General features: G+C 36.1%; 1 protein-coding gene across 4 annotated transcripts in view; it reads right to left on the reverse strand.

Moving 5' to 3' along the window:
* The window catches only part of SETD2 (SET domain containing 2, histone lysine methyltransferase), a 142,863-nt gene that overhangs the window by 76,469 nt on the left and 39,698 nt on the right, over positions 1–26,696 (reverse strand). For all 4 annotated transcript variants that reach the window (XR_011976980.1, XR_011976981.1, XM_072653431.1 and 1 more), the window contains 7 exons: positions 24,659–24,790; positions 21,247–21,375; positions 15,260–15,383; positions 13,165–13,242; positions 8,095–8,192; positions 5,744–5,870; positions 300–434 (listed from right to left, as the gene is read on the reverse strand). Coding sequence is in view for 2 of the 4 variants with exons in the window: in XM_072653431.1 (XP_072509532.1) it covers positions 300–434; positions 5,744–5,870; positions 8,095–8,192; positions 13,165–13,242; positions 15,260–15,383; positions 21,247–21,375; positions 24,659–24,790 (823 nt within the window). In the remaining 2 variants the exon portion in view is untranslated. The remainder of the gene's footprint in view (positions 1–299; positions 435–5,743; positions 5,871–8,094; positions 8,193–13,164; positions 13,243–15,259; positions 15,384–21,246; positions 21,376–24,658; positions 24,791–26,696) is intronic.

The raw sequence follows: 26,696 nt of genomic DNA on the forward strand, positions 1-26,696 counted from the left end.
TAAAATAAATTTTTTTAGATTTTATTTTGTCATTCTGTCCAAAAAGAAAGAGGCAACATGATGGAGTGCATAAAGATAAGGTTGTAAAGTCAGGGAAGACCTAGATATACTGCTTGGATGTCATCACTATTTTATGTTAACAAATTTCTGATATGTCCAAGTTTCAAAAAAATTCATTTACAAATACCAAAACAGGAAGAAATGCACCCATTCCAGTAAGAATTAATTCCTTTATTTTGACTTGATGTAACTGATTAAATATTCCTGTTCATACTTTAGACTAGAAATCAAATAATCACCTGTATGAGTTTGAGACAGGTAAGTTTCTGCTCCAAAGTCTCAATTCTAACCATCAGCCTTGATAAACTGAGCACCTGGTTTTTATCAGAAAGGCCTTCACCGTTTTCTAGAAGTGCTTCAAGTTCTCCATCCACCTAGCATTAAAGAAAAAAGAAAAGAAAAGAAAAGAAAACTGGATTACAAAAATAACAATTTTTTATAGGTTAAAGGAAAATAACCGATCAACAAGTATAGACTGAGTACTTACGTGGCATAACTGGTGCTAGAAACCAAAGAAGATATTAGTCAAAGAAGCAGAAGGTCACTGTCCTCGGGGAATTTAAAATTTATGTAAGGCAAATCTAACACACTTCAAGAACAAAAAAAATTAAATACTGACTGTATTATTGGAAAAGTCAGAGAAGGCTTCATGGAAGAAATAAGACTTCAAATCAGACTCTGAAGTTGGATACAGATTGGATATAGAGAGGAGAGGGCATTCCATTTTAGGCGGGTGGAAAGGAAAGCTGACAGGGAAGAGATATAGAATGAGCAAAGGTAAGAAGGAAGAAGCCAAAATGAGTAAAAGATATAAAAGATGATCAGCTTGGCTGGAAGGGAGGATATGGGCTGATTATGGAGGAAAAAAAGGCAGAAAAATCTGAATTTCTGAGTATGGATAATATAACATGATTAATGTGGGTGGTCTTTTGAAAAGATCAGTCTGGCCTTGGTAATGCAGAATGGATCTGGAATACAAGGTTAACACTAAGGGTTATAAGGTGGGAAGGATAAAGATTTGCAAAATAAAGGAATGTCAGCAGCTTAGGGTGATGGATAAGCAGAAACTGTGCACGCTCTAGAGCTATGACAGCCTGGAAGGAACCCAGAAATCTTCAACAACTGGGCTCTACAAATATCATAGGCTGAGTTAGCATATCAATCATGTTAATTAAAAGTTCCCAAGAAATATTAGAGTCAAGTTGGCATAGGATTACAAGTAGTCCCTACGACATACTGATGTGATCACCTTAACAGCCTCCTCATACTAGTACTACTATTACTACCGCAACTACAACTACTTATAAAGAAGGTAAGATACACCTCCCCACACACAAACATTCTAAACCGAAACAAATAACCCCCACTTTATTCCTAAGCCTATATTAGGTAAAATAAGAAAAGTAATTGAAGAGCCCCAAAAATCTGACTAGAAAAAAAATGAAAAATTCTGGGGTGACTAAAAAAATGAAGGCCAACTCCAGACATTACACTTATTATGATAAAAATAGCACCTAGGTCCAAAATGATTTTGTAAAGATACGCATACTTAGGTTGGAATTTTGAAAGACATTTGGAGTCGACTGGCATGAATCCAAGTACCAAGCCAGTTACATAAAAACAGTAATTTTTAAAACTATTATCTGCTATAACAACCATAAATGAATGCATTCTCTCACAATATGTTAAAATATTTTTAAAAAATTTAGGGCGTGCACACAATATTATGCAATAATCATTGTTATGTTAAGAACTATAGGAGTAAATGTAGAGCTATCATGTAAATACCCCTAAAGAAGAAGCAAACACCACCATAGAAGAAGCAACCTGAAAGAGTTATTGAAGACCTAAGAAAAGGAATTTGAAGATTCATCAATATCTAGCAGATACAAGTTGTGAAAACCTAAACACCATCCCGCCCAACTAAAAGAGATTACAAACAACAACAAAAACAGAAGGAAAAGAATGAAGGAGAAAAAAAAAAAAGAATGCAGGAATTCCAGACTCCCTTAAAATCAGCAATTGAAAACAAAAATTAAAAAGTTACAGTCACACAAAGATTAAAAAGTCAAAGCAGTACACAAGAAAGGATTCAGTACTAATCAAAAACTTTATTAAGAAGCAAATAAATCAGAAGTGAAACAGAACTCCTAAAGAAGGAAGAAGTGGAAAATTATCAAATGAAAAATAAAATTTTCACACCATCAACCGAAAGAACATAAAGAACAGTCACGTCAAGTGAGGTTGAGGAGCTTCTCCATAAAACTGGTAAGTGGCAGGGCCAGATAAGAGCCATGATTATTGGATCAAACACTTCATAGCTATGTACAAATCCCTAGGAAGGTACTCTACCAACTTCCTTTGTATGTATTTACATATCAACGAGCACCATCATTTCCACATGCAAAGCAAACCAGAAGGAAAAAGAAACCCAGACTGTAATCAAGTTGTGAGGCTCTATTACTCAATTTTAAAAAGTATACATCACACCAAATTTAACATGATTCTGAACTTCCTTCTGCTCTCTTCTGTGCATTTTAGGATTTTAGTGATACCTTTTCTCCTTTTCCTACCATAAGTCATGGCATATACATTTATATCAAAGCATATGTATGCCAATGACCCCTGAACCCTCCAAAACGGTCAATATATGCTTATATACTTTTTGGAAAGCATTCAATAGTTTGTATCATGAAAGAAAAAGAAAACCTACCAACTCTCACAACAAAAATCCAAAATATTGTTGAGTAAAAAAGACATGCCCAGCAGTGCAAAAAAGAATGTTATCAGTTCAGTACCATACAAGCAGTTGGAAAATGCGATGATACACACTGCCTTTGTTGACTATCACAAATCTTTGGACTCAGTTCTGCACTCATGGCTTATGTACATAAAGCACATACACGCAAAAAAAATGTTGAAGACCTAAGAAAATAGGAGACCAAAATATAGTGAGTATATTGAAATATGTGAGGTCTAAGTGGAAAATTTTATTTAAAATGACATCAACACAAAAATGTCAAAAATAATTAACAGAAAACGTGCTTATTTTCAAAGAATTAAACCCATTATGGTTCTGCTTAGCCATAATCCAATGCCATCTCTGAAAAGAAAGGACAAAACAGATACAGATTGATGTTTATTCCCACTTATGAAAACCAAAGATTTTTTTCTTTAAGCTCATTTGTAGACAAAGTCTACAGCCATTTCTACTGACATTCTCAAAGTATCAGCAGATGCAATGAAAACACTTAAATTTAGTGACTAAGTGTTTTTCAGAACTGGAACCACAAAAAACCCCCAAATTTGGTTCCTTAGGCAATTTACTGCTTGAGGATTTGTAAAGGAAGGCAAATGTGGAAAAAAAAAAAAAAAGACTTTCATAGAGTAGAACTGAAGATTTGGAATTACAGGATATGGAATTCTGTACATAGCTGATAACATAAAATGTAATTCTACTGTTCGTTGATTTTTAAGAATTGATTCAGTATAGCAAAAAGTAGCTTAAAATGTAGCCTTAAAGTATTCCCACAAGTATGTAAAAATTAGGCAAGATTATATGATGTCTGTGACTAAAGAAATTACATTTTTCAATAATGCAATTAATTGCTGACACCCAGATAGGTTGAGGTTTTATAGATGTTTTATGTGCAATTCAACCAAAGTCTTTTTCTTAGTAAAAGTCAAATATTATGTATGCTGTTATTTATACTGGAATTGCACTGCCTCCCCTCAGAACAAACTTTCCTTACTAAAAATTACAGCAAATAATAAAGAACATTCTAACCAATACTGAGAAGCAAAGATGAAGGAAAACACACATTGAGCCTAGAAAGGCAACTTTTTGAATCAGTACACAAATGTGTGTATCTTGCACAAGCACTGCAGGAAGAGAATGAACTAGTCAGGCTAAACTGAATTTCAGAAAATACAATTATGCCTTCAAAGATTCTGAACATCAAACCAACAAGAAAGTCTATAACTGGTATTATGCTAGAACATTTAGATTCATGGAACAAAAGTATCTCAGAAGAACTGAAACTATAAGTAATTCAAAAGTATATGAAAGACCATGATAAGGGTAAACGAGCTGCCACATTCTAATAATGATCATCTTCACTGCGATCACATATGACTTACCAATTAAAAAAAAAAAAGCAAGGTGGCCATCTTCTAAGAAGGAGACAGAAGATCAATGAGACGACAGATAAACAAAACAACAGGTACTTGCACCCTTGAATTACTTAAAGAATAACAGGGTGGTGCTTGAGGAAACTGGGCAGATTCTCAAAGGGGAATTTATAGTAAAGCAGAGACAAGAGACTTGCTAGAGATAAGGTCCAAATGAGTTGTTATCTGCCTAGATCAAGTGAATCCAGTTTCCTTTAAGACTCTTGAAGTTGACCCTGAAATGGACACAAATTCCAAGACCTACTTCTGGAATGACTAGCACAAAAATAATTAAATATTGTAGTGTCCTCAGCTCCCATCTCAAAGTTTTAGACTTAAAATTTATCAAATATTTTATAAATCAAAGAGGGAGGGGGACACAGAGAGTACCTTTTCAAATTTTTTAAAATTAAAGCTTTATCATGAATTTAGAAAAACAGAATCTGCTTATGAGCATTTGCCTCCTTGCGCAACTACAAAATCCATGACAAATTTCAACACTCACTGAAATCTCACAGGAAATAACCAAATATTTAATGTACCGGTCAAACCAAAAGAGATACTAAATATTGTCCCTTCTGTCAACACGTTACACATATCACTTGCATCAATGATTTCAACGAAACTCTTGGATGTTTCCTCTCGTAACCTGGAAGCCACTTTCTCTCACTCTCCAGCAATACGTCACCAATTAGCACAATACTCATTTAACAAAATACGCCACCACCCAACTGCTCTACCTAAGAGACATGTTCAAAATTTTTTAAAATGGCATGTTCTGTTTTCTCAGAGAGACCGTCATCTCAAGGATATAGACTAAACTCCAATTCATGTATACTTTCTAAAGTTCTTAGGTAAGTTATGACTAGTATGCAGAAATAAGTATAGTGACCTAGTGGGGTATTTTCATTCTTCTTCTCTTTTAGGCTGACAGCAAACCTATGTAGTAAAGCCTTTAATCTCAATTTTATACTGGTAAGTAGGAGGAAGGGGATAAGCATTTATATAGTGCCTACTATGTGCCAGGCACTGTATTAAGAGCTTTGTTTAAATAGCCCTAAAAATGTATTTAATGAGAAAAGCCCTTTATAATTTTGCCTATAGTTACTCTAGCATCTAACTCTTGCCCTCCCCCCACCACTGAACTAATTGCTATATGGAGCAGCATTTAGTGTCTCTTAGAGCTTCGTTCTGTCCACCTTACATCCGTGATCTACTACCAGAAAAGCCCCATAACTGGGGTGAAAACAATTTGTTCAAATGAATGATGAAGTAATGTTTGAAAAGCTCCTGAAATGACAAGGGGCTCCACTATCTGTGAAATGATCCTCAATGGTAACTAAACGGATGCAAGACTGAGCTTCTATCAATGTTTACTTCTAGAGAGTTGCCACACTTACCCTAGAAATTACATTTTTTCCTCAATTACTAAGATATTCAGATAGTTTTTTGTTTTTTAAAGTACAAATAAGGAAGCTATTTTCTTCATTACGAAAGAGGATGGAACACTTACAGAGTCCTTCTTACGAGACCGTTCCTTCTTCATTTTTCCTCCGGCTGCGCGGATACTGACTCTATTTTCTCCTCCAAGGTATCCGCGGCAGTTTGCTGAGCCACAGAAACATTTCTGAGCTTCTTTCCTGGCAAAGGAACACAAGGAAGGTATCAGTTAAACTGAATAAACAGGACAATAAAAATGTTAAATAGTGTATTATCTTCAGAAAATATTTGCAAATATATCAAAGGGAGTTCATATCATAACAAGGATTAGTTTAAGGAACTGCGGAGTGTTTTACAGAAGTGGGGATACAAAAAGGACCATGGTATCTGAAGGGCTATTACTTCAAGATCATTCAATCTGACAAGCATTTCTTAAGGACCTACTATGTGACAGGCAGGGGGGCAAGGTGTAGGACACATGCTTAGTCTGAGAAGGTATGAACATGAGCAACAGATAACTGAAATGATAAATTTAGGCTTGAAACAAGTAATAACTTCACAATAATTAGACTTATCCAAAGGGTTGGATTACCTCATGCAGAAATCAAATCCCCCTCGTTTGAGGTTTTTAAGCAAAGGATATGAACCCTTATCAGGTTTTATCACATTCTTGTTCAGGGATGGGCCATAATCAATGTTCTCTAGAATCCCTTTCAATTTTATGATTTTATGACTTGACAGCAGAGCCAGAGAATATTAAGAATTAGAAGGGACATTAGTTATCATCTAATTTATTCTTTTTTTTCCGCAGAGGCAATCAGGATTAAGTGACTTGCCCAGGGTCACACACTAGTAAGTGTCTATTAAGCCCTGAGCTTCTCTCCTCTTGTCTTTTTTAATGACATTATGATTCTCTTAGTAACACAAATCAAAACCTTGAAATGTCTGACTGCGCCTCCTTATTTCCTGTAAGTAATCACTGGCCAGGTTCTTGCTCACAATATCATTCTTATCTCTCCATCATTTCTTGATACCATCCCAGATCAGATGCTCATTACTTTAAACCTGAACTAATCCTCCTAACCAATTTTGTTACCATCCTCTCTGCACAGGCTTACTAACAGAGGAGGTATGAGTCTCATCGTACTCTGCCCCAGTACCACTATGTGTGAACTATTGTATTAGGTGACAGCCATGTAATGACTTAAGTAGGTAAAAGAAAAAAATATTGTACTTGCTCCATTTGGGACATATTAGTCACAAGGCAACCCTTAAGTGTACCTATATTCTTACAAATGGAACCAAGTTCAGCTATTTTGGATTGTTTAGTTTCTTAATCTGCATTTTCTCCAGGATACACTTTCCCCAAAAAATTACCTTTTAGAGGACTTAACTGACCATAATGACATAAAATAGCAAAGCTGAAAATAATACACAATTCAATAAAAAGTAAATAGCATGCCACATTACTAAATTAGAACTCTGAAGTAGTCAGCATATGGTTTTTCTGACAGAAGCAAAGAAGCTGTATAAACTAGGAAAAATGCTTAGTTGAAAATATCTAGGAATAAGACCTCTTGGAAATGCAAGACACTCAATTATACTGTTTATAGCATCCATGCCTTCCAGAGTAAGAACATCTACAAGTTGTTGAGTGTATTAATATTTTACCCAGGAAAAAATTTTTTAGTTATCTTATTCATCAATTCTCCAAATCTAAAATACATAGAGAAAAATATAAATGAGAAGGGAACTCAACATGAAGGAACACAGAATATCACTTAAGTGGTGAGGAAAGGAGTTTATCACATTTACATAGCTTTCCTCTATTAAGCAGATAGCCCAATCATCTCAAATTAGCTTATTGTAATTGGAGTTCTACTCCCTTCCAGCCAACGGTTACATAAGGGAAACATGTACATGTCTGCACATACGCAAGAGAAATTGTATGAACGTGGTTATACAAAAAATAAAAGTGACAAGTGTGGTATGACAAAGTAACAAAAATACTTCAAAGTATAACAATAATGGTAGGAATAGTAATGTTGATAATAATAAGTGACACTTGACAGAGTACTTCATTGTTTACAAAGGACTTTTATATACTCTCAATTAATCTTCATAACAGCTCTGGATACAATAGGTAATTTTAATATCAACCAAACAATCTCCTATCTACTGGAATAAATTAATTCCCAAGACCGTTATTTTTCAAATAACCCTTTGGAAATACTGAACAGGGCCATACTGATAAAGATTAAATCTAGATACCTGAAAAATATCTCACTGTACGCATTAGTGTCCTTCAGACCCTTACAAAAACCATCAGATTAAAAAAGTTTTTTAATCTCACACATCCTTTCCATGACCTTCAACCCAGAAGATACCTGGTCAAAATAGGTTGAAAAATTTTTTTCAACATACCCATATCGTTGAAATTGATAATCAAATGTTAACTCTGAACCAGAAGGAACCAATTTAGTAGTGAAAAAGCCAACCCTCAGCTGTCCGTTCACAGTCCACTGGAAGAGTATGAGATGAGAAGGAAAATTATAATGGAACCACAATTTTTTAAAAAACCATTTTCATTTTTAACATTCAATGTCAATAAATACAGGGCATTTCAGAACATAATCATGCAATCTGAATAAAAAGAATTAGCATAGAAGTGTCATCCATTTTGCAGAGAAAGAGACTTGAGACTGATACAAAGAGTTACAAAGTGTCTGGGTAAGACTAGCGCTCTTTTCAATAGAACACCCAACCTTTCACCATGAGACACTGAAGCTCTGACAGACGACAGCAGCCTCAACCAATCTTGAGTAATCTCAGTCCTGTCTGAAATGGCTAGATCTTGCCTAACATGAACCAAGTCATAGGAACAATGTTACCAATGGAGAAGGATTTCAATCCAACAAAGCATTTATAAAGTGCCTACTAAGTGTCAGGTACTGGGTTATATACTGAGGATACAAAGATAAAGAATGAAAACTCCTATGTCCAAGAAGCTTTCATTCTATCAGGGGACACAAGAACATGCACATATATAAATATAGGGAGAATATATACAAGTTATTGAAATGTAAGAAATTTTGGACAGAGAGCATCATGGTTAGGTGGACTAAGAAAGTCTTCTTGTAAAAGGTGGTGCTTCAGTAACCTTGAAAGAAGACAGGGATTCTTTTAGGTAGGGGGGAATAAGAAAAGCATTCTTGACACAGGGAACTACTGGTGCAAAGGCATAAACACAGGAGATGGAATGTCACGTGCAAGAACCAGAGAGAAGACCAGTACAACTGAATCACAGAAAGCCAAAAAAAAAAAAATGTATGATGAGGCCTAAAATCAAATATATTGGGTCAAAGTTATAAAGAACTTTAAAAGCTAAACAGATGAGTATACATTACACTCTAGAGCAGGGGTGGAGAACCAGCAGCCACCAGGCCACATGTGATCCTCTAGGTCCTCAGTCCCCTAAATAAAAGGATTTGTTCTGTAAAATTTAGATTCAGTCTAGAATGTCACAGGTTACCCACCCCTGCCTAGAACAAAAGTTCTCAACCTGAGATTCATGAATTTGTTTTAAAAAATATTTTGAATGTATTTTATGCATTTTAAAAACATTATTCTGAGAAGAGGTCTTCATATATCAGACTACCAAAAGGATCCAAGACACAAAAAAAGATTAAGAATCCCTGTTCCCGAAGCAATAGAGAATCCCTGGAATTTAATAAGGTAAAAATATGATCAGATCTATCCTTTAGAACAGCTGTGTGAAAGATGGAGATGAGTGGAAAAGAGACTTAAGGTAGAGAGGCAATTAGGAGGCTGTTGAAATAACTGAGGCTAGAGGTGGATATGGCTACGTTGCAAGACATACAGGCAAGATCTGACAAATGATTGGCTAGAAATGGATTAAGGAAGGCTGAGACAGTCAAGAATAACAAGATTATAAACCCAGGAAACCCAAAGAATGACAGTGCCTTTGAAATAACTAGGGATAGCTGTAAAAAGGGTGAGGCAGGGTGAGGCAGGGGAAGGGTAGAAAATCAATGAGTTTAGTTTTACACAAGTTGACTTTGAGATGTCTCTGGTATAGACGATTTTAAACATATCAACTGGCGATGTGGAAGTGAATCTTAGGGGACAAAGTGAGGCTGTTTAGAGGGATCTGGGAGACAACTAGACAGAGATAATAATAAAATACATGGTAACTGATAAAGCATCAAGACAGAGAATAAAAGATGTACAACAGAACTTTGGGAACACCTACTATGCCATGGGTCTGACAAGGAAGATGAGTTAGTTAAAAAAAAAAAAAAACTTCAACAAAATAAGAATGAAAACCAGGAGACAGTAGTGTCACAAAAACCCAGGGAGATTATATAAAGAGAAAAGGTGGAATATCGATCGATAGTGCCAAAAAACTGCACATAAGCAGAGAAGAAGGAAGACTGAGAAAAGACCATCAGACAATGCAATTTTAAGAAGACAGCTTTGGAATGAATGAGAGGAAAAGCAAGTGAACACAATGTGTGCTCATAGTTTCTATGGGTATATAGGTGGAAGAGTGAAGTTATAAAAGATCATTTGGGGGAATAGCAGGACATAATGGGCGAAGGGAGAGACAGAGAACACAAAGCATAATTGAGAGGTTACAATCTGATGGAGATGGGTAGGGAAGGAAATGGGAACCAGCGCCTAAGTAGAGGAAATGGCTTTGATGTGGTAACCTTTCCGTTAGTGAGTGGGAATGATACCAAGCGTTTTGAGATGAAGAGTTATGAACAACATTACAGGATTTTGAGACATTAGGGGAATACTAGTTTGTAATTGATGATATTAATGCCTGATGCTTCTCACTATGTGATTTTGTATTGCTGATAAATGGAAATGACAACATTTTAAAATTTCATTTATATCTTGAATTGTGCTAAGCAACAGGGACAGAAAGGCAAAAACCAGACCCTGTTCTCAAGCAGCATGCAAACAACTACATATAAACCAACATGATACAGCCAGGATAAATGGGAAATAATCTCAGAGCAAACCACAAGCATTAAGGAACACAGGGAATGGTTTTTTGTCAAAGGGATCTGAAGGAAGTCAAGAGGTGGAAATGAGGAGAGAATTTCAAGCATGGGGACAGTCAGCGAAAGCGTATGGAACTGGGAGATCTCTTGCTCGTAGTACAACAAGGAGGCCAGTGTCACTGGATTGCAAAGTATATGGTGAGGAGATGGGGGTAGGGGTGGAAGGAGTACAGTCACTGAAGTTTATCAAACAAGGGGGCTGGGTATAGGGAAGATAGCCTAACTTGTGACTTAGGAGAATGAATTTAATAGCTTAGTGGAGGATGGATTGTAGTGGGGAGATATTTGAGACACGGAGATTGGCCAGAAAGCTATATTGCAAAAGTCGTGTCATAAGGGGATGAGGACTTGTACCAGGGTGGTGGCAGGGTCAGTGGAAAGAAGAGGGCATATATACGAGATGTAAAAGTAGAAGAGACTTAGTACAACTTGGCAACAGACTGGATATAGAGACGAAGAATGAAAGATTATGAGACTGAGTGACCAAGTTACTGGAGGTGCCCTAAACAAAATAGGTAAGTTAGGAAAGGGGGCAGGGATTCACTTTTATACAATGCTGTTTAAGATGTGACACCCAGTTTAAGATGTCCAACTAGGTAGATGGAGATGTGAGACTGGAGGTCAGGAGAGAGGTTAGGGTTGAATAAGTAAGTCTGGAAATCACCAGTATAGAGATAATCACTGAATCTAAGGGAACTGATGAGACTGCCAAGTGAAATAGTATAGAGAGAGCAAGGGGCCCAAGACAGAGCCCTGTGGGACACCCTACTGGGCATGACCTGAATCGAGATCTGGCAAAGCATACTGTGTATAGGAGTGGTCAGACACGTAGGAAGAATACCAGGAGAGAACACCTAGAAAAACCTAAAAAGAGTGTCAAAGAAAAAAGGGTGATGAACAGTGTCAAAGGCTGCAGAAAGATCAGGGAGGATTGAGAAAAAGACATTAGACTTGGCAATTAAGACATCATTGTTAACTTTGAAGGGAGTAATTTCAGTTGAATAATGAGTTTTAAGGAGAGGACAGAAATGGAGGCACCAATTGTAGATGACCTTCTTAACACTGGGGAGATCAAGTGAAAGTTTTTGAGGAAAACCTTATGGGGTTTCCCATAAAGAAAGGAGAGTGTGCGGGAAGCCTTGGATGTGTTTATAGGCAGTAGGGAAGCAGGCAGCAGATAGGAAGCAGACAGATTAATGATCTGCAAAATCAAGCTAAGTTAGGGATGAGGATAGTGAGAGCAATTAAGAACCACAATAAAAAATCCCAAGTCAGTCAACATAAAAAGTAACATTTCAATTTAGGAAAAAATTTCTTAAGGCTCATGAAAAACAAGCAATGATGGGTTCAAACACGGCCTATACTTTCTCCCACCAAATGTTCTTGCTATCATCACAATCTTAGCGGTCAGACTTGCTGGTCACTGAGAGACGACTCCCCTATGCCTCCTAATGTTGCACTGAAAGCATCTTTTTGAAATCTATCAGCTCTCTTCAATACTATATATCCCAGAAAGTGAAGTGCTAGCAGAAGATGGAAGGCATTTCCTCCATACTCCCCAAAACAAAAGTGTACATTTTATCTCACAAGCTCTACCTCTTGCTGGGTTCCAGCTCTTGGAGTTACTCCATGAAGCATCTAAGGCTGCCCAAGAAATTTTTTTTTGGTAAAGGGGTATAACAGAGTATAAATGACAGTGGGGTATAAATGACACTGACTCACTTCTGTTTGTTTTTTCAAGGCAATTGGGGTTAAGCGACTTGTCCAGGGTCACCCAGCTAGTAAGTGTCAAGTCTGAAGCCAGATCTGAACTCAGGCCCTCCTGATTCCACTGTGCGACCTAGCTGCCTCCATGAACTCACTTCTGTTAGCCTCCTTCTAAGCCCTATGAAGGCTAAGGTCCAAGTTCTACCTCTCTCTAAAATGCAGTGGTAGAAAAAAATAATATTTTAAAGGTATAGCTATTATGTATGGTTTTTTTTCTACTTTTAAAAATACCTCAATTTAGAACATATGCTTATATTCAGGTATAATCTATATAGGGAGCAATAAAGCAGTTAGATGTGTGCCCTAATGTAAAAAGATTTTAATACATAAAAACCTTGACTTAAAACATCTGGGAGTGGGGGGAAGGGTTGGGATAACTTACCAATGATTGTTACAAAGAGTTTCATTAAATGATATGACACACAAAAATTTGACTTATATACAAATTTTCAAGGTAACAAATTATGTAAATGATATAAGTGTGTAAAAAACATATATTCTTTCTTGAAGCTAAAATATTTTATACTATTTTAAAGGTAGTTAAAATTTTATTCAATAAAGTGCTAAAAGAACTTACACTTGTACTTGATCTTTTCATCATTTTTTTTTAAAGTTTCAATTGTCTATTACTTACCTTCTGCGTCTCACAGTTTGGCTCACAGCTGTGGTTCATAAAACGAGAACAGTTTCCTTTCTGAGTGGCATCTATTATCTGCAAATGCAATTTTTAAAATGATTAAAAACTGATTTAAATTTATATTTTCCCATAGTATTAGCAAAATTCTGAGGGGAACTTAATATAGTACACATTCTCAAAAAACCCCAATATAAAACATATACACATATATTTACACACAAAATTCTTATTCCTAGCTATATCCCTTATTACATATGTACCATTGGAATAGAAGAACTGAGAATCCCAACACAGGAGCATGGAAGAAGGTCCAGGCTTCTGATTATATTTGTGTTAGGAACTTACTCTCCATGTGGAAATTCCCTCCACTAAGACTATAAATTAGCAATCTACAACTTTAAAAGTCTTGGAGAACTGTGTGGGGAGCTGGGAAATTAAGTAATATGCTCCAGATCACAGAATTAATATCTACTAGAAGCAGGGTATGAACTCAGGTCTTCCAGACCTAAAGGCTATTTCTCTATCCACTGTCCCTTCCCACAACAATAATGTCTATAAAAACTCACTTTTAAATACCACACCATACTCTTTGTTAAACAAAGATCTAATTTCTTTTTTCTGACTCATCTAAGAGGTCATACTACTTTTCTCATTTGTTAAATTACATGACCATTCCCCCCAGTGAAGCACGCAAAGCTTCCCTAATAACTTCTCTTCTTTCTGTACATAGGGAAGGAAAAAAGCCCTTATTAAGCATCTGCTATGTGCCAGGCACCGTGCAAAGTACTTTACAAACAGCTCATTTCTTCTTCACAGGCAGAGATGCTGTTATTATCCCCATTTTACATTTGCGGAAACTCAGGCAGACTGAAGTTAAGTGACTTGTCCAGGATCACACAACTATTAAGTGTCTGAGAGGCTAGATTTGAACTCAGGTCTTCCTGAGTCCTGGCCCAGAGATCTAGCCACAGCACCATCTAGCAGCCTACTATGTGCAAGTTAAAAGAAAGTCAATTCATCTGCTCATCTTTTTGACATGTCTAATCTTTTATTTCCTTCTCATTTGTATCAACTACTTCCTTCTAAAACAGTACTTCTTAATCTGGAGCTAGTGAATTTGTTTTTCTGATATCTTTATAACTATATTTCAGCACATTTGGTTTCCTTTGCCTTCCTATGTACTCCATCTTATGCATTTAAAATTATTATTCTTAAATCCAGGGATCTATAGGCTACATATTGTCAAAGGGGTTTCATGACACAAAAGTAATTAACGACCCTTGCTCTAGAGGTTCTTGAGAAGACTACTTTCTCAGCTGTCAATGTCTCGTATGCAATACATGACTGTAGAAACATGAAGTGGGCCTTCAAAATTGTTGACAAGAAGAGGACTGTAATCTATTCAACTAAGAGTCTGGCATAAAGTATACAAGGAAAACAAAATCACATTTTCCCTCTCAGTCTCCCCATCAGATTTATACAGCCATATAAAAAATTATTTAGTACAAGAACATTGTTTCCTTACTCAAAGAAGTGTCTTTACTTTAAAAGATTTCTCCCATGCTGATACTTTTTCCCCTTCTGTACACTCCCATGCCTGACCCAATTATATTTCATTTGTTGAAATCAACTTAAGTTCGCATTTATTATGTTAAAAACTTTCCTGTCTTTCCACTTCACATCACCTTAACCTTGGCAAAAACACAAAGTACCGCATTCTCCTTCAAACCATTATTTAACATCTTTATTTTTTTCTCTGTTAAGTCAATCTGCTCCCTGATCTCTGCTCCTCTTCCTATTCATCAGTATATCACTTGGTACCCTATTCAACTTCTATTCTGAGAGAAACAAATGAAGTAACTGCCCCTTTTTCAGTCCCTTCCCTTTTACTTCTCCAAGTTAATTGCTTTCACTTTCATTAGACTATCAAAGAAAGCTTCTCTTCTACTAAAACTATTATTGATACTTTGTGGACCCTGTTATTTTAAAGTAAACATAGTAAATTACCAAGTCCAACAAAATAGCTAATATTTTATGCAATAATTATTTCTCTATTTGTTCCAGGGGAAACAATCCCTGAGAGTTAACTTACCTCATCATTCTTCAGAGCCATGAAATAATAGTGGATATTCTTGTTGCGAGCATATTCCTTCACCCTGGCTTTAAATTCTTTATGGTCTAATACCTCTCCACAGTATTCCAAAACAAAGGTATTCCTATAAAATTCAAGGGGGAAAAAAAGCACAATGCATTTAAAACTGCAAATAGTTACCCAATCATGCAAATTAAAAAGTTATGACTTTAGACAATCAACTTATTTCTAACTAGACACAATGATGAGCATACTAGTTTAGCTTTAAATAGTATAGACATTAACATCATCAGTATAATAGATTAAGAGCTTTAAGGCAATATGGGAATTTACCTGAATAATTTTAAGCTGTATACTCTGGAGGAAAACAATTAGCACATGTAATTGAATCAAACAAAAAGCTACTTGATTCTTGATTCTCTTACTCTCTTGACATCATCCTAAAGTTATTGGAGACCTTAAAGAGAATGTTCCCAAACCTAAACTTTATTTAAAATGACCATGGATCTTAAAAATTCAGTATTCTTTTCTCAATTATTCTTATGTAGCATTTAGTATACTTAGTTTCTGCTCTTTCATGTAATTCTTCCCTTAGTTGGTGTGATGCTCCACTACACCGGCTTTCCTTTATGTTCTGATGTATTTGGCTCATGTTAGCTTCCACTCTCCCTCCCCCACACTCTCCCTTCTGCCCAAAATGCACACATACAGACACACTTCCTAATACCTTCATTCTCCTGTTCTAAACTCTCACCTATACAACACATGGCTCTCATATTTATTTTCAGTTCTAACCTCTCATCGCTCCATTCCACATTTGTATTTGCTTGCTATAGCTTTCTAATTACATCTCCTAATTACTTCAAACTTATGAAGTACAAAGACCTGGCTCACTTTTGCTAAAACAAGCTTTTTCTTCTATACATGCATTTTAAGGGCATGATCATTCTTCGGTTACCCAGGTACAAAGTCATCTTTAAATTCAAAATCTTCTAGGATCCTTTTCTCTGCCTCCCCATAATCAGCCACCAAGGGTCACTAATTTTTCCACTGCACTTTTTCTTATATTCTTCTTCTCTTCTACAATTTAATGCTACTAGACTATTTCAAGCAAGAACTAATGGTGTGAACTACTGTAAAAACAGAAAAATCTCCTAACTGCATTTGCTTCTCCTCTATCCAATTCTTCCTCCATGCTACCACTAGATTTGATCACTCAAACATCATCAGTGATTCCACACTACTCAGAGTATAAAAGTTCAATCTCTCTGATGCAATCCAAGAAACTGTGAAATCTGGTCCCAGATGACCAATCCTATTTCCTGTTCAGCTTTGCTGAATCTGACAAACTTATGTGAAGTCCTTATCCCCAATGCCTCTTACAACATTCTGAGCACCATAAGTCACATTTGGCATGTTTTGTCCCACCCACCCTCCACTCTCAATTTATTCAAATCCTGTGTGCATCCTTCTGTTTACTGACTAAAGTACCCAAACAAATGTGATTTGTTTATTAAATATTCAATAAAAATGACATCTCCTTGAAAGCTGTGGCTTTGTTTTGCCTTTGCATCCCCAAAATCTAGCAAAATGAATCACTATGGCAGGTATTTAATGCCTGTAGAACTGAAATGATCTCTTCAAGGAAAATTTCCACTCTTGGAGAATTCTCAAGGAGCTTGTAAAATGGTAAGAAACTGAAGACATTTGCAACAATGCACATGTGACCAAGTATCATAGGTGACCAGATGACAGACCTGTTATTTGTACATGAAGAGAAAAAAAAGAGAAGAATGGCATAGAATCAGTACCAACTACTAACAGTGGAAGTGTGCTGTGTACAAAGCAGACTGAATCTGAAGAGATATTTAGGTCGAATTTTCGAGGGCTAGTGTGATACAGATAGGCAGAGGGGAACAGAGTAATAAGCAGCGGGAAACAATGAAGTCTATTTGGGGATTATAGATGGTCCTGTTTGGCTGAGGTCAAATCATGAAGGATCCTTTGAAAACCAGAATAGAAAGACTAAAAACTCTGTGTTTTTTATTTTTCAACCTGTTTAGTTCTTGATAGCTCAAACTTATTATAAAGTATCATGAGAACAAGAATCATATATCACAATTACTCTGTACCCTTCCTGTGCCCACCTATCTTTTATGCACAGTGGGTGCTTAATTTTAAACACTTCGCTTTTTCTTCCTCTTGAAGAAAAAGTCTTAAGAAAACATTTTTCATTTTTAATTATGCCTGTTGTGAAAGCAGAAAATATTAAGCCTTATTTCCCTAATCTTAACTATTTCAGATCACCATATCTTTAAATGGTCATTTCATAATCATATAATTTTATCTCTTCAAAGGACCCTAAAGACACTCAGGTCAGTGTTGTCATTTTATAGAATGCAATGGAATTATTTTTGCACTATAAGAAATGATCATAGTGGTAATTCAGAGAAAACTGAGACTTGTATGAATTAACAGCACAGTGAAGTGAACAGAACCAGACAATTTATATGATGATAATAACATAAAGGAAAAAAATAATCAAAGACTTAAGACCTCTGGTCAACGAAATAACCAATCATGATTCCCAAAGACTGATGAAAAAGTCTGTCTTGAACTGTGGGCAGAGGTAAAAGACAAGACATGCAGAGTGCACTATGTATTTTCAGACAATGATCAACGTGTGAATGTTAAAAGGGAGGGCTTTTGGGGGGGGGGGGGAATAAGTGGGAGAAGTAAGTAGTGATGATGGAAAAAAGAAGAGCATCAATGAAGCACTAAAAAAAAACAAAGGAGGGAGAAAAAGCTCAGAAAGGGATGGAGACAAGCAGAGAGGTGCTGGTGTTATCATGTTAAATATATCCTTCCAGGGGTGGGGAACTTGCAGCCTTCAAGCTACATGTGGCCCTCTAGGTCCTCAAATGTGGCCCTTTGACAGAATCCAAACTTTACAGAATAAATCCCCTTAATAAAAGGATTTGTTCTGTAAAACTTGGACTCAGTCAAAAGGGTGTACCCAAGGACCTAGAAGGCCACATGTTACCTGAAGGTTCCCTACCATTTTAGACTAATAAGCTGTGTATGACAAAGATTCATAGTTTTATATACAATTCTCCTTCTGTTCTTTGAATATCCAAATGTTATCTCTTTTGATATTTCATGTTCATATTGAAAAATAAAGTTTTTCAAAAAAAATTACATAATCACCAATATTAAGAATAACACAAATTAAAACTCTGAGGTTTCATTTCACACAATGGTCAACACTGGTTAACAAAAGATGGGAGCAATCGATGTTGGAAGGTCTGTGGAACTATAAATATACAAAGTCACACAGTTATCAGAGTTGTAAGTCTAAAGTATTCTGAATGCCAATCTGAAATTAACCAAGAAAAATGTCAATTTTTGTCAATATCAATTGATTTTTTAGTCAATCAATAAATTAATTAAATAAAATTATTAAGTATCTACTATATGCCACACACTGTGTTATGGGGGATCAAGAAAGACTTCTTGTAAAAGGTAAGATTTTAGCAAAAACTACGCATGGAGGGGACAGCCAGTGAAAATGTCTGGAGTTGGGAGATGTCTATCCAGTGTCATTTAGTCACAGAGTACATGGAAATAAGTCATCAGAAAACTGGCAAGGAGGAAGAGGTCAGGTTACAAAGGATTTTGAATGTCATTTTATATTTGATCCCAAAGGTAACAGGAGTCACTGGAATTTCTTAAAAATCAGACCTGTGCTATAGGAAGATCAAGTTGCCAGCTGAATAAAGGATGGTTTGAAGTGGGAACAGATATTAGGCATGGGATCAAGCAGCAGGCTATTGCCATAGTGAAGGGGCAAAGTGACGAGGGCCTGCCCCAGTGTGGAAGTACTGTCAGAGAAAGAAGAGGAGATATCTACAAGAGATGTTACGAAGGTAAAACTGACAGAACTGGACAACAGACCGGTTACGGGGGAAAGGGAAGAGAGTGACAAAGGCCACAAGCCCAGGTGACTGGCAAGACAGTGGTATGCATTATCATATGCACCCTGTTTCTGATACCAGACTTACATCCCCAAAGAAATCAAAGAAATAAAGGTGCAATGATATACTAAAGTATTCACAGCAACTTTCTTTGTAATAGCCAAGGACACAAAGTGAAGGCCCGTCAATTGGGAAATGACTGAAGAGATGATAATGTATGACTATAATGGAATACTATTGTACAGTAATAAATGGCAAGAGAAAATTAAGAAAAACATGGAAAGAATTTTATTGGATAGCTACAGAGTACAATAAGTAGAACCAAGAGAATATACAAGATAAAACCAATGTAAATAAAAAATCTAACCTTGAATAACTGAAAATACAAGGAAGACCTTGCATAACCGACAGTAAAGTATGCTTTCCTTCTCCTCCCCAGGACACGCAAACATATGCATATGCATACATCAGGGGCTGTATACAGAAAGAGGCAGGGAACTACGAAAATAATACATACACACTGCCTGATGACACATTCTTCATTAGGTACTTGCCTTTGATTGTCTTTATTTGTCACAAAGGCAGAGAACAGGGTGGGGAGTTTGGGGGGGAGGTTTAGGTTTAAATGACTCCTATAAAATAAAAGACATAACACCAATACAATACCTCTTTTTTTAAATAAAGTGAGCCATATTTATAGAAGACCTTCAATACCAGACTCAGAAGTCAGAAGGTGTTTTTAAGCAGAAGTGATATGACCAGAGATGGACTTTAGGAAGGTTCACCTGGTAACAGTATATAGGAAGATCAGAAGGAGGTAGGGAACTAATAACCCCAAGTGAGAAGTCACAAGACCCTCAATTACAGCAGTGGCAATGGAAAGGCAAACTAAATCAAATGAACATGACTTATTAGATCTGAAAGGTGAGTCCAGAATAAAAATGGGTTTTAAGCCATATAGTCATGAAATGGTGTAAAACAGTGAGAAAGAAAGGCGCTTCTGAAATGCAGTTAAATTGTGTGTTCACTCTCTGACATATTTTATTTGGAATGCCAACAGGACATCTACTGTGGGTGTCTAGCAGGCGAAAGAAAAAATGGGTCTATCCTTCAGAAAGGTCAAGGCTGTAGACAGGGATTTGGGAAGTCCTAAGCAGAAAGATAATAGCTGAAATCACGTGATGATATGGTCACAGCAGAGACAAAGGACCATGCGCAGAATCTTGAGAATCAGACTTTTCCTAATAGCCAGTAAAATTTACAAACACAGTCTTCAAATCAAGAACTCTGTTTCTGCGGGGTGCTTTTGTACCCCACAGTCAGGCTGCTTTGCCTTTTTACACTGGCCGTCATACAGCACTCATTCTTCAAGTGCTGAGACACGGTGATAAAAAAACAGATTTAAAGCAAAGCATGACACAACATCCACGGAACGTTCTTTAGGGAAAGCACCAAATGTGCAGTGTTTTGAGGGCGAGTTCTCAGGTTCTATTCAAGGCCATGCTGCACACGGCAGGAAAATCTGCTTCCTCTACTGCGTAACCAGCTGCTACAAACCAGGATGGAAAGCTCTTCCCTCCAACCTGCTTCCTTCCACTCTCCTACCCATTCAGCTCCACCTGCCTAACCCTCCCAGTGCTGACACACAGTGTAAATGGGATACAAAGTAACTGGCTCTGGAATTTACTTTTTTTAATGATTTCATAAAGAAGAAGGAAAAATGTGGATAAGCCGATTCAAAACAACGTAAACGATATCATAACACAGTAAAAACAAGTGTCTGTAATACATTTTGGCAATATTAAAAAAAAGATGTTTCGTAACTGCAAGCATGATAACAAACTGCTCCCCAAATAGAGGCATTTTCACTATTTATTAGACAACTTCATTAGCTGGACGGTTACTAATGCTCAAAGCAGAAAGTTCATTTATCTGCACCTCACATGTTCAAGTTACAAGAGATACACAATAAAGGAAGAGTTTGGTTTGAAAAAGGAAAGAGAGATGGCTTACGACGGGAGATCTTTGGCAGCTCTCAGACCCCAGCCTTTCTTTTCAGTTAATATCACTTCCACATCTGCATGCTGTTTTCTCTGGAATCGTCTATTTGAACAATAGTCTCCGTTTGGACACCGGGAAGAACTGAAATTAGATGGTAGCAAAAATTAAAGTTTAGGAACTAACTCAAAATGGTCAGTTTGACTCTTAGATACAACATTCATATATAATTCAACGTACTCCTACGAGCAGCAAGCTTACACTTACAGAGCAATTTATATATTCTTTCACAATCGTTTTGTGTAGTAAATGATTATCCCCTAATAATAAATGAGGAAACTAGGCAACAAAGAGGCTAAATGACCTGATTATGGCCACACTTTTAAATTTCAGAACCAGGGTCAAATGAAGTCTCCTAATTCTATTTGTTCTCTTTCTACTACATACGGATGATAAAGAGTTCTGATTGTTGTCATTTTAGTAACTGTTACATTAAATTTGATAATACTGACTGTAAACAATACTCTTTTAGAATTTTAGACAAGAAAATGCTAATTTCCTATCTCATATAACACATACATACAGGCTATCTCGCAAAGACTAAATCAGTATGAAGTATGTTTATTAATCTGCACAATTCATTATTTTCCATCATCCCCATCAAATCTGCTTCCCATTAGTTTGGGCCACTTGATATATTCTACTGCCAGATCAATATTTGAGGAAAGGTCTAGCTTCACAAACACAGGCCTGCCACTTGAGAATACTTGTTTACTCAGAGTGGATGCAAACTAATGACAAGAGTCTTTTCTTCTTCCTCTGGTCGGTATCCCAAAAGGAATGACCCAAATTAAAACAAACACCAAGTACCAAGTTGGTTCCCAAGAAATGACAAAAAAAAAGTTGAAGATCTAGTTCCTATTCTCAAGTAACTTACTTGGAAAACACAGGAAATATTGAACAATAAGATGAAAATGCCATTTCAAGACTAGAGAAGAGATGTTAACAAAACAACCGTTTAAAATAGAACAAAGAATAGAACTCATTTCAGGTCAAGGTGAAGAGGAAACGCTTTCAGAGAAGAAGCATCTGAGCTGGATGTGCACAGACGAAGGCTAATTTGGGATAAAGTGGAAAGAGCAGAATGGGTACAGAGGGCCTTGACAATCAGGATAAAGAATCTGAATGTTACTCTGATAGCAAACAGGTTTTTAAGAAGGGAAATGACAAGACCAAAGGAAAGCTTTAGATAAATTTATCTGGCAGAAAAGACTAGCAAAGGGAGGGACCAGAGGCAAGAAGACTCATTTTAATTATTTGCTTTTCTCTTTTCTTTATGAAGATTTCTTTATTTCTTGTTTGAAAAAGGGAAAACCAGAATAACACCCACTCTTATCTCTCCAACTCCTTTTGGGTTATATGTGGATTAACATGGCAATTAGCATATCAGAATACTATGCCTTGAGATTAATCAAAAGAATTATAATATCTTAAAAAAATGAGAAAAATGGCTTCTTCCTCCTTTTTTCCTGCAAAGGTAACAGGTTACATAGTATAAAGAAAACTGGTTTTAGAGCCTGAAGACTTGCATTCAAGTCCCAAGTTATGATACTTACCAGCTCTACAACCCTGGACAAGTCACCTGATTTCCCTGAGTACGTTTCCTTATGTGTAAAATGGCCATAATAATACCTATTCTAACTACTTCAACATTGTTGTGTGTATACAGCTTTAGAAAATGCTATATAAACACACATTACTTTCAGAGAGTGCTATATTTGAAACAGTTCTAGACAGTGAGAGGACTTGAGTTTAGTTCAGTCGTCAGTTGTGTGCTCCTGAAAAACAAATCACAATCCAAAACTGTTTCCTCATCTATAAAATATATTCATATTATCTACCCAATCACATATTTTGTGAAGAAAGTGACTTTTAACTTTACAACACTACATAAATATATGAGGTCAAATGTACATATAGTTATCAGTTGCCAAAACAATCATATCTTTTTCATATTAAAAAACATACTCCCCTACCAAATAAATGGATATATCAGATAGGAATCTAGATGAACATTTCATTAATTTCCATTTGATGTATAGAAGTCATATTTAATAGTAAGTTTTCACCATGCTTCCAGCATAATCACTGAAGGCATCAAACATTTGTATTAAAAAACAGAAAGAGCCTAGGTATCAAGGCAAAAAGGGACCTTAAGCATGCATAATGAAATGGACATGAAGTATGGTAGAGAAAAAGAATTGACACAAGAAAGAGCAGTACAAGAAAACATGGCAATTTCCAAAATCATGTCTGGAAACCACAGAATAAGAAACCAGACTCTCTCAATTTTCTTTACTAGTCTCATCTCAGTTAAGCATAAACAATGTGAGAAAGAACTGTGCCTACTGCCCATGTTTTAAGGTGTCTCACTTCACCATCCTTACATAATTCATAAATATAGATCCAGATCCTTTATGATACTTGCCATCATAATATAAACAAATATGCTACAAACCAATTAGGAAAGGCCAAATCCAAATGTCTAAAGACAACAGCAACTTTTCTACTGCTATTCCTGAAAATATCATTCTGGTAAGGACAGGGATTGGACTGGTAATTTTACTGGTATACAGATATCTTAGATAAAGAAACTATTTCTACCAATGAAGATCATACTTTCTCTGCATCTTATATTCTTAAGAAAGTTGCCTATAGCACTGAAAGGTTAAATGACTAGCAAGAGTGGCAGAGCCAATAGTAGCCAGAGATGGTATTATAGTCCATCACTAGGTAAACATTTATTGAGCAGCACTAAATTCTAGACTTACAAAAAAAAAATGTAATCATTAATAAGCCTTGGCACAGTCTCTTATCCTAAAGTAGTTCACCAATAAATATCTAAACAACATGTTTTCAAATGTTTTGCCAATTCTGTTAAATAATGGAAATGTCTAGTTTAACTTTTCCCCTTTCCCTAAGCTGTCAATACCTAGGTGTGTTCCTTGCTCAAGGTCACTTTAACTCGTGTAGATAAGCCTCAAGTTTTCTTATCTGTAAATTATTTTAACATAATACTTCTAAGATCCCCTTTATTCATCCTATAATGTTGTCAAATAGTTAAACTACTTCAGGATACCTAGAAGAGATAGCAAATGACAAGACAGATTTAAAAGAGCAAACAAAAAATCACTAAGATATTTGTCCTGTCCCAATCAGGATCATCTGGAATTCCAGAAAGCCATCCATCACAAGAGAACTTTCTTTATGGCCCTACTACAAAGCATGACAGTCTCTACAGACAACTGTACTGATGACAGTGATCTGACAGAGCAGACAAAATATTAAAAGTACAGGCACATAGAATGTAATAAAATGACTGAAAAAATTTTTAAAAAGCTAGTATTCCAAATAAAATTATATTTACCATTCTATCATGAGGAGACGATTGAGACAATCTTCCCCACATGCTATTTCTCCTTGAGCTCTATCATCTTTAGAAACAGGTGTACACTCACATTGCATTCGCTTGATATCCCGATGGGATTTATTCTTCTTTCTAATAAGTAAAATTTTTAAAAATGGGTTAACTAAGAGCAAATGAAATGATATCTCTAAGTCAAACTTAGTCTTAAATAGATTCATTGTATATTTTTTGCTTTTTAAATGAGATAAAATCTATTAACAATAAGAATTCAAAACAATATGACTTTTAGTCAACCAAGGCCCTTATAAGTAATGGTATGGGTTAACTCAAGACTATTCTCTTGGAACCTAGACCTTGATTCCTTCCCTCCAGGTCTGTTAGGAGTTCACTAAGTAAATCAAATCGTGAACAGACCTGTGCTAGGCTCAGGAAGAAATAAAATAAGTTGGAGTCGCACAACAGTGACTCAGCTGGCTAATTAAGGATCAGCTTCATCAAGTTTCAGATACAGTTGTCTTGAAGAAAATGCAATGGGTACAGGAGCATGAAATAAGGTAGGAAATACAGAATATGCAGTTAAATGTTAACTTTTTATTGACCTCTCTGTTAAGAGGATTGGGGATTCCTTCATGTACTTCTTCAAAACTACTACCCACCAGTACCTAACAAAACAGAATGATGATAAAGACAGCGATTCTGTAACACAGTAGTCATCATACCCCTATGTTGAGCTGTGCTAGGTGTAGAAATCAACCAAGAAAAAAGGAAATACATTCAATTACATGGGTATAGTTCTTTCAAGAAAGGAAAGCAAATGTATATTCAACTAAAAATGTGACTTCCTGCCTCTTACTTTATCTCTGTCCTTAATAATAGGAAATACTGAAGAAAGGATATAGTGACATCTCTCATGCTTGAGGACAAGCTAAATGACTTCTAGTACCTTAAACATGTTTGAAGATCACTAGATCTGCAGTGCCAAGAAGAACTGAATAAAACTACCTCTACAAAATGGGATGGAATAATAATCCCTTCAAATGACAAAGAGGAGAAAACAGTGTCATTTTAATCTTAGCCTGTCTCTCTTTTTTTCCTCTGTATATACAGTGGTTCATATCTTTGTAAAGTATCTAAATAGTGTGATGAGTGTCAAAACTTTCAACATTAATTTCAGAAATGACTGGCTTGTGCCAATTAAATATATTCACTTCTCTCAGATGGCCTTTACATGGAGCTATCTATCAATATACCGAAAATATCAAGTTGTGCACTTGGGTTCAAAGAAATCAACTGTGCAAGTGACAAGGGAGGAATATGGTTAGCAAACAATTTATATGAAAGAGATTTGGGAGCTCAAAATGAGATAGGAGTATGACTTCACAGCAAAACTAACAAGATTTTAGGCTGAATTCATTGTAAAATATTATATTCGGACCATAGATAGGATTTAAGAATTGTTAAGGGGTTGAACTATATGATCTCTGTGGCTTTTTCCAACATTATGTTAACAGAAGTCATTTGGGAAGTGTTACCCACTAAAAATTCCAATCAAATTTATTGCCATTTGGTAACAGTATCTGGCTGTTACTTATATAAAATATATTATCTTTGGTAGTAGAAGCTCCTGAACTGTTTCAGCTGAGTGACACACAGCTATTTAAAAATAAGGCTAATGTGGGGCAGCTAGGTGTTGCAGGGGATAGAGGATAGGCCCTGGAGTCAGGAGGACTCGAGTTCAAATTGGGTCTCAACTACTAAACACTAGTCGTGTGACCATGGACAAGTCACTTAACCCCAAGTGCCTTGCAAAAAATAAAAATGAAGCTAACACAGAAATTAGGTCAAATATTAAAATGGCATCTAGATCAAAGAAAGCAACTTTTCTACTGTATTTTGTAATGGTCAGAAATCTGAATTATTATTTCAGGTCCAGTGTCACATTTTAAAACAGAGTACAAAATGAAATATTATCCAAAGGACAATAAACAATGTGTGAAGGGTCTGCCTGGAAACCATGAAGAACTGAAGGAACTAGTTA

This window comes from Notamacropus eugenii, chromosome 1, assembly GCF_028372415.1.
Source record: "Notamacropus eugenii isolate mMacEug1 chromosome 1, mMacEug1.pri_v2, whole genome shotgun sequence".
Classification (NCBI taxonomy): domain Eukaryota; kingdom Metazoa; phylum Chordata; class Mammalia; order Diprotodontia; family Macropodidae; genus Notamacropus; species Notamacropus eugenii.